Genomic DNA, 9,242 nt, shown 5'->3' on the forward strand with positions numbered 1-9,242 from the left:
TTTATATGCTGCATTTCTCCCAGCAATTTTTTTGACACCACGTCACTGCCAGTGGCGTTCTTCACTTGCAGCTGGTTGACATAGTGAGGTAGTCTCACAGTCCAGTTCAGACTTTCAAAGGCTACATCCTTGATTCCAACCCCTGTATGGGCTCACTTTAAAATCCCAATTCTGAAATGGGAGCCCGCCTGTTTTTTTATCAGAGCAGACCTAACCATGTGGCCTTCATCAGTACATCCAGCAAATGCCAATGGAGGCATTGTCTAAGGATAGGGCTGGCTTTACCAGATGCTCCAGGAAAGGGGTCTCTTTCACATTGCCTGCTGCCTGACTCAGGGGCTCTGTCCCTGGGCTGAGGCCAGGGGCTACCACATCAGATCTGTTTTGTATTCTCCTTGGGGCAGAGACTGGTCCTTTGCCTGGTGAAGGATGGAAAGGAACTATAAAGGAGTCCTAACATGTGCCTGGATCAGAAAAGAAATCCAGAGTTGCCCAGTTTCTGGTCACGGTATGATTCTGGCCTGGGAAGCTTGAGATGGAAACTTGTGATGGCTTTGGCGAGGCTTTTCTCTCTCCCAGAAAAATCCTGCTTTTGGACAGATTCCCCTTCTCCCTGCTCCGATCCGCGCCCGATCACACTCAACTGGGCTTCTCATCCATGTGCTCGGGCGGTAGATTGGCTGGGCCTGGGTTTTGCCCCTTGCCAGGAGCCGGGCAGGGCTTCGGTCACGTGGCGAGGAGTGGAAAGCGATCTTGCCTTCAATAGCACAAGGACAAAAGCGGTGCGGGCGTCGTCGGTGGAGAGCCTGCGAAGGGACGGGTCCCCGCTGGAAGGAAGGCTGGCGGAACTTGGGAAGGAGGCGAGCGGCCCGGTAAACAGAGAAAGACCGGGGCCCCGCTTGGCTTTGGACAAAGAAGAAAGGCCGCAGGAAGAAGGAGGAGAAGACAAAGGGGCGGAGACGGGGGGGCGGGCAGAGAGAAAAGACAATAGAGCTCTCTTTGGGGCTGGGTAGCCAATGATGCAAACGACGAGAAAGGGAAGGGAGAAGGCGAGGTTGCAGAGTGGACTTCATTTTGGTGGAGAGAGGCTTGCCTTTCCGAGCAAGGTACTGTAGGACCGCGGTATCCGCGGGGGATCGGTTCCAAGTCCCGCGGATACCAAGAAACGTGGATGCATCGAACGCTGTGCGTTGCATCGTCTCTGGCTCCCTCTAGCGGCTATATCTGGTAAATGCACACTGGAAATATATACTGTACTGCAGTGGTCCCCAGCCTTGGGCCTCCAGACGTTCTTGGACTACAACTCCCAGAAGCCTTCACCGCCACCTCTGCTGGCCAGGATTTCTGGGAGCTGAAGTCCAAGAACATCTGGAGGCCCAACGAGTGGGTTATTTAGTATTTTTAGGCAGTGGAATAAGTGATTCAGCGGATACTGATTCTGCAGATGGGGGGGCTACTATAGATTCTAGTGGGCTGCAGTCTTCAGAGATTATACCAAATAAAACCTGTTGGTCTCGAAGGTACCACAAGATTTCGTTTATTGCTTCTTCCACCTCTTCCCTCAGTTTTGGTCCTCACAGGCCCTCTCTCCAGGTCTTCTATTGATTTCTGAAATGCAGGAATGGAAAACTGTTAAAATGTGGCCTCGTTTGCCTCCAAAAAGTAGAAGATAAGGCTGAGGAAATACCAGAGAGTTGTAAAGTGGGAAGAGGCAATCAAGTATCATCATCATCTTGCATGATAAGGCACATTTATTTAAATTGTGTAAAATGCCTTTACCCCAAAGAGGATTTCTGACCATTTTTCACAGAAATCAAATGAGCCGTACATTAAACTAAATGGAAATATAATAAAATTGAACATGATTTTTCAATCATCTCTAAAATTTGAATTTTAAATTTAAAAGAATTGAACAAATAGGAAAAAAAAACAGCAGAAGAGAAAGCTGCCACAGACATGACAGATGGATGAAAGAGCTACATATCATTCAGCTAGCACAGGTTTTACATCCAAGGACAGCCACTCTGAACCCCCACCCCACCTCATGAAAAAATACTGGGCCCAAAATTATTAATCAGACCATTTCATCTGAGAAGCCTGTTTGGTCACTTCCAGCTTCTAAAAGAGCCCTCGAGGTGCGTTCATGAATTGGGGCAGGGGTCTGGGGGATTATACAGGTAGCCCTGGGGGCTTCATGACGTTGGTTGGCCAAATTTTGGCTACCTCTGTCCTAGCAGATGATAAAGCAGCAACTAGAATTTGGTTGGGAGAGTTGAGTTTGCAGTGGCTCAGTGTTTCATTACAAAGTGCAAATTTATGGTGGAAATCCTGTTGCGTTTTGCCTTCACAAAGGGAATGATGTCTTCAGTGGCAACTTGCAGCTGATTAAAGACGTTCTTTTTTAAAATTCTGGGATGCCTGTGACTTCATCTCATTGCATGTGAGCCGTGCACATCTCAAAACCAAGAGAAAAGTCTTTAATTGGTCTCAGTCTGCTACTGCTGCTGGCTTCATTCCCGTTGTTCCAATAGAACTGTTTGGCAGGACTTTTAATGGTGCAGTAAGAAAAGTTGTATCTTCTGTATCTTGAAACAAGTTGAGTTGAGAATATCATATTTTTTTAGTTTAGGCATCCTTCAGTCTCGAGAGACTATGGTAACGTGCCCTGTATGGAGGACCTGGAACAACGTCTACTGTGGCTGAGAAGGCCAATTTGAGAGTGACAATCCCTTCCACACTGAAGACAAATACAGTCTGTCCCTTCTCCAGCTCCCTTATTTTGCTGCTTTCAGGACTTCCTCTTCGCCTCGACCTGCTGAACAAGGGTCTCTTCAAATTGAGAGAGGCCGTGATGCACCGCCTGCCTCCAGGCTGAACGCTCAGATATCAAGGTTTCCCATTTCATATTATATGCTTTAGATTGAAGTCTAAGGAAATGTAAAGATCTTCTGAAGTAACAAAGGCTAAAGATATTGCTTTGACTGCCTGCCCCTCCCACCCGGAGTGTCTGCTTGATGGGGTGAAGAGCTGAAGAGCAGGGGTTAATCCTAATGGTGGAATTAAAGGAGGAAGCTGTCATGTACACCAGATCAGACTGTTTGCCTGTCGAGCTGTCTATTGCCTACTCTAATTGGAAGCAGCTCTTCGGAGTCTCAGCTGGTCTAGATCCACCAAACCAAAGAGTGGAGAAGATGGTTTGAACTGAGCCAGAAATTTCTGGGACATTTAGAGAGTCTAAAGAATCTGGGTTAAGGGCCATTGCCTGTATTGGTTTGATTAATACATATCATTATGCTTTACATGCTAAATATCACCTCTATACACTCATGATCTCTTTCTGTATATCTCCTTCTCTCTCTTATCTTTCTTCTTGATCAGAATTTCTATTAGAAAGCCTGAAAGTCATCCCTTGGCTTAATTCTGTACAGTTCGAAGATCAGCTCATCTTTGAGAACATGGAGGTCACAGCACAGCACAGCACAGGTGAGGAAACCAGAACATAAATCCTAAGAATTCTGTATTTTCACAAAACTGCAGAACACGTGTGTCCCCTTCAGATGCTGTTGGGACTTTTCATTTCCCTGAGGCCTTGCCTGCATCACCAGATATGGTGGATGATGAGAGCTGGAATCCAAGAACTTCTAAAGCGCCACATGTTCCTCACTTAACCTTTTAGAAATGTGTCCTCAGAACCCTTTCTTTCCTTCCGTAGTTCAAGACACCCATCTCTCTGGCTTAACTCCGTTCTTTGTACACCTTTTATCTTGCTTAGAGATGAATTCTGCTAATTTGTTACACCAAGGACAACAGGGAGCCAAGAGGCACCCTAAAGGCTAGCCAGTTTTATTTGATGTAAAATTATTATTTTTTTCTACCTGAATGAAGAACTTTACATTTTTCCCTGGTGAAACTCATTTTGTTTGTTTTGGCCCTGTTCTCCAATTTGTTAAGGTCACCTTGAATCCCGATTCTGTCTTCTGTTTGTTCATAGCTTGAAATTTGATCAGAGTTCTTGAACAACATGTTGAACAACGGTGGGCCCAGGGCAGAACCCTATGGCACCTTCTTTGCCACTGGCCTCCAGGATGGCAAGGAATCATCTCTTTTGTCAGCCACCTATAAATGTCTCTCCACTTGAATATTGTGGGGAACCTTCTTAAAAGTCTTGCTAAATCAAGATTCATTAAACCTATATAACCTGTTCCTTTGTTCAAAGAAAAGATATCATTAATCTGGCATATTTTGATTATGGGAAAAACATGCTGGTTCAAAATAACCATGGCATTCTTTTTTAGTGCCCACATATCAACTGTTTAATTGACCATTCAAGAGCTTTTCGTGGTTTTGACATAGATTTGACCAATCACAGGGTGCCCAGATCCTCTCCTCCTGCCTTCTGGAAGATGGGTACAAGTTTTGCCTTCGTTCAAGTCTTCAACTACCTCATCTTTTCTCCGAGAACTATCAACAATTCTAGAGAGAGACTCTGAGATTACATTTTCTAGTCTGTTTAGTAACCTTGAATGCCGTTCATACGGCTTTTAGGAACCTGGATTCCTTTAGCATGGCTAGGCATTCCCATCTCACGTCTACCATTTCCCTTTTGGAGAAAGGAGGAGGTGAAATATCCCCACGTGGTGGACCAACGCTTGTTTCTTCCGTTAGAATTTCCTCGCTGTAAATATTAGCTATTGCTCCAGACCTGGCCTTCATTCCATTTCATAGGCACGTCCCCTTTCCAAAGCTCCTTTATGGATCCACTCCAGTTTCTTTAGATTAGCCCTTATCTTTCTTGTGTCGTCTGTTAATAATTGTACCACACTGCGGTCACTGTAAATGGCAGAATTCACTGCCACAGAAAGTAGCAAAAACTGCCAACCTGGACAGCTTTAAAGGACTGTATATATTTCATGGAGGCTAGACCTGTCAGTGGCTACTAGCCATGGTAACTGTCCAGTACCTCCAGTATTAGTATGTCTCCGTGTATCAGTTGCTGAGGGACACATGATGGAGGTTGTAGTGGCCCTCAGGTGTCCCAGAGGCAACGGGGTGATCATTATGTAGACAGAATGTTGGATTAAGTAGGCTTTTGACCCATCACGACTCTTGTGTTCTTATGAATTGCAGGCAATTGCTGTTGCATCTCTGTTGCTGATTCTTGCTGTTCCCTTTTTTCCCCAACGTATTGTCAAGGTCTGAAGCCTGAGCTAACTGCACAGACAGAGCAAGGGTTGCAGCTGAGGGGGCCGGATTCTCAGGAACCAGACTTAGAGGAGGCAGGAGCCTTGGCCTTCAGAAGAGGCAACTCACCAGGTGAGCCGGCTTAACTCCACACAACCCAAAATCCTCTACTGGCGGTTGCTGAGAAGAATTAAAAATCCTGGCACTATAATATCTGGAACTTTATTTTATAGCAATCAGCTTTCCGAGTTTGGGAGCCCACAGTGGTCCTGCCAGGGGTGATGGAAGAATATTCCTGATGCATCTGGTTTACAGGCAGAGTTGCACTTCCCAATTTACATGTAAAAAAAGGAGATTACGGAGTGGACACCTTGTTTAGAAGTTATGGCAGCCTTACACCCCCCCCCTCCTGCTGCTCCAGTGAAATGTTATATTATAGGGAAAGGGGTTTGGATGTGCAAACAGAAATGCATCTGTGTCTTAGGAGGTCTTAACAGCAGTACCTTCTGGAACGAGGTGTTGAAGGGCCTGACGTGTGTTCAAAAACCAGACACCTTTATCACAGATGCTCTTAGTAGTCAAAAGGTATCAGTCTGCACTGAGCAATAACCCATAATGAACTGGGGCTTCAGTCTCAGTCATGAAGCTCATGGGTACGGTATGTGTATTACTCAGACCTCCTTAAGTTCATGTCCTTAAAAATCCAGCACCATCTGCCCAGGAGGGGCCATCTGAGAATGAGAAAAACAGTATGTAGGATCCCTGGTGTTTCCCTCAGGTCACATCTTCTCATTGATACTCTTTGATGTTCCTGCAGAGTCCTCCTCTTTCTCCATCTTGGGATTCAATCTTGTCTGTGTTTGTCTCTGTTTGTTCTTCTTCCCTGCAGATAAAGAGGGTGAAAGAAAAGTATCAACAGAACCTGAAATTAATCCTGCAGAAAAATTAGACCTTCAAGAACATCAGCCGACACACACAGAGGAGGAAAATCATATAGAAGCGAAAACCTACGCATGCACTGTATGTGGAAAACATTTTGCCCAAAAGATGGCCCTTGCAGGGCACAAGCGGGTCCACACTGGAAAGAACCGTTTTGGGTGGGAAGAGCCTGTGAAACATTCGGCTGGTCATGTACAATCGAGGAGTCCCCAGAGATTCCAGACAGGAGAGAAACCATACAAATGTCAAGAATGTGGGAAGTGTTTTGACCATAATTCTCACTTTGTGAGCCACCAGAGAGTCCACACAGGAGAAAAACCGTACAAATGCCAAGCATGTGGAAAATGTTTTGCACAAATTTCACATCTTGCAACTCACGTGAGACTCCACACCGGAGAGAAGCCTTACAAATGCCAGGAATGTGGGAAATGTTTTGCTGCCAGCTCAGTTCTTGTGATCCACCAGAGAGTCCACACAGGAGAGAAACCATATAGATGCCAGGAGTGTGGGAAATGTTTTGCCCAGAATTCAAATCTTGTGAGCCACCAGAGATTGCACAAAAGAGAAAAACCATACAAATGCCAAGAATGTGGGAAATGTTTTGCTTCCAGCTCACAGTTGGTGATGCACCAGAGGGTTCACACTGGAGAGAAACCATACAAATGCCAAGAGTGTGGGAAGTGTTTTGCTCACAGCTCACATCTGGCGAGTCACCGGAGACTCCATACAGGAGAGAAACCATACAAATGTCAGGAATGTGACAAAAGCTTTGCTTCCAGTTCACAGCTGCGGACTCATCAGAGAATACATACCGGTGAGAAACCCTACACATGCCAGTACTGTGGGAAATGCTTCACTTCCAATTCACAACTTGTGCTGCACCGACGGGTTCATACAGGTGAGAAACCATACAAATGTCATGAGTGTGGGAAGTGTTTTGCGCACAGTTCACACCTTGCAACACATTTGAGAATCCACACAGGAGAGAAACCTTACAAATGTCAGGAGTGTGGAAAATGTTTTGCTCAGAATGCAAGCCTTCTGAGCCACCATAGATTCCATACAAGAGAGAAACCATTCAAATGCCAGGAGTGTGGGAAATGTTTTGCTTCTAGCTCCCAGCTTGTAATGCACCAGATAATCCACACTGGAGAGAAACCATATAAATGCCAAGATTGTGGGGAAGGGTTTGCTCACAATTCAGCCTTTTTATACCACCAGAGAGTCCACACAGGAGAAAAACCTTATAAATGCCAGGACTGTGAAGAATGCTTTGCTTCTAGTTCACAGTTTGTGACTCATCGGAGAGTCCATACTGGAGAGAAACCGTACAAATGCCCGGAATGTGGGGAAAGTTTTGCTCATAGCTCTACCTTTCTGTACCATCAGAAAGCCCACACAGGAGAGAAGCCGTACAAATGCCAAGAATGTGGGAAATGCTTTGCTTCCAGTTCTGCCCTTCTAACCCACCATAGAGTCCACACAGGGGAAAAACCCTACAAATGCCAGGAGTGCGGGAATTTTTTTGCACAGAATTCACAGCTTGTTGCCCATCGGAGAGTTCACACAGGAGAAAAACCTTACATATGTCAACAGTGTGGGAAGTGCTTTGGCTCCAGTTCCGCCTTTCTGAGCCACCAGAGAGTCCACACTGGAGAAAAACCTTACATATGTCAGGAATGTGGGAAGTGTTTTGCTTCCAATTCAGCTTTTTTGAATCACCAGAGAGTCCACACAGGGAAGAAACCACACCAGTGCCAGCAGTGTGGGAAATGCTTTGCTCGAAAGGCTTCCCTTCTGACCCACCAGAGAGTCCACACGGGAGAGAAACCATATAAATGCCAAGAGTGTGGAAAATGTTTTGCTCGGGATTCATCCCTTCTGAGTCACCAGAGAGTCCACACAGGGGAAAAACCGTACAAATGTGAGGAATGTGGAAAATGTTTTGCTCATGGTTCGCACTATTCAAGCCACCAGAGAGTTCACACCAGAGAGAAACCATACAAATGCCTGGCCTGTGGGGATTGTTTTACTCAGGTTTCACTCCTTGCAATGCATCTGAAACTCCATACAGAAGAAAACGGAACTTGGCATGTTAAATTTGAAAATTAGTTAATGATGGTGAATAGAAATGGGTAGATTAATTTCTTGTTGTCTGTATTCAAAACTAAAACAGTTTAATTCATTAAACGAATGCTGTTTATTTGCAAATTAAACCATCACTTTTGAATTAAACACTGGGAGTTAAAGAGAATGGCCTGTGGATGGACACCATTAACCTAGTGTTACATTTGTTATTGTTTCCTTCAAAAGTTCTCTTTTTGTCACTTTAACATTGTCTTCCCTCTAACCCGGACCTTTCCCACTGAATAGGTTACAAATGGCACATTATAGTTATTAACTGGCTATAGCAAATTCTAACATGTCTGAAAACAGTCACATTGGGTGTAGCACTCTGCCTTAAAGCATGGGATCTCATCTCCACACTCCTGGAGGAGGAGGCACTATAAATCTCCAATTTAAAAAACACCTCTATATACTATCTTATGCCAATTTCAACTTTTTATGCCAATTTTTAGCAAGACACTAGAGCAGTTATTTGGTCAAAGGTACAGTTTTTTCAACTCAAAATTTCTCTGCTCCCCGACTTTACTCTTACTCATGGCTATACAGGTCACATTGACCCATTTCTTACCTCAGTTTCACATAAATGAAAGCTGCTGGCCTGTGAAGAATTTACTTTGAGAAACACTCTTAGAAGTTTGTACTTGGAGCAAAACCCATCTCTGTGTCCAAGTGTAGTCTGGGATTATGTGCATGGCCTCTTCCCTAAGCATAGCTATTTTTAAAAAAAATCCATGCAAATCATCTGAGCTTACTCTTCCACTTGAGGTTTTGCTTCAAATACAAGTATCACACGGCATTTCTAAAACTAAATTATCCATGGAAAGCCAAGAATTGCTAGAGAGCCCAGTGGTTTAAGTCTCTGGTTGCAGAGCCAGAGGTTGGAAGTTCAATTCCTCATTGTGCCTCTCTTCTAACTCTGTAGTTCTAAGTTTATTATTATTATTGTAGTTTTCTATTGTTTGAAAGTTCAGTATAGAAAGTGGGTATGGTAGGAA

The 9,242-nt window shown here is 44.6% G+C and overlaps 1 protein-coding gene across 4 annotated transcripts; it reads left to right on the forward strand.

Moving 5' to 3' along the window:
* Nucleotides 1–711: 711 nt before the first annotated feature.
* Nucleotides 712–8,374, forward strand: LOC144582999 (uncharacterized). Of its 4 annotated transcripts, XM_078388500.1 has the most exons (5): nucleotides 712–1,227; nucleotides 2,625–2,891; nucleotides 3,379–3,483; nucleotides 5,194–5,313; nucleotides 6,071–8,374. In XM_078388500.1, the coding sequence occupies exons 3-5, from the start codon at nucleotides 3,456–3,458 to the stop codon at nucleotides 8,230–8,232; spliced, it is 2,310 nt and encodes a 769-aa protein (XP_078244626.1). In that variant the 5' UTR covers nucleotides 712–1,227; nucleotides 2,625–2,891; nucleotides 3,379–3,455; the 3' UTR covers nucleotides 8,233–8,374. The 4 variants fall into 4 exon arrangements, with proteins under 4 accessions (XP_078244626.1, XP_078244627.1, XP_072844877.2 ...); XM_078388501.1 differs by lacking the exon at nucleotides 2,625–2,891; XM_072988776.2 differs by lacking the exon at nucleotides 5,194–5,313 and having other exon boundaries at nucleotides 713–1,227.
* The last annotated feature ends 868 nt before the right edge of the window (nucleotides 8,375–9,242 follow it).

The sequence above is a fragment of the Pogona vitticeps genome, chromosome 2 (assembly GCF_051106095.1).
Source record: "Pogona vitticeps strain Pit_001003342236 chromosome 2, PviZW2.1, whole genome shotgun sequence".
Lineage (NCBI taxonomy): Eukaryota > Metazoa > Chordata > Lepidosauria > Squamata > Agamidae > Pogona > Pogona vitticeps.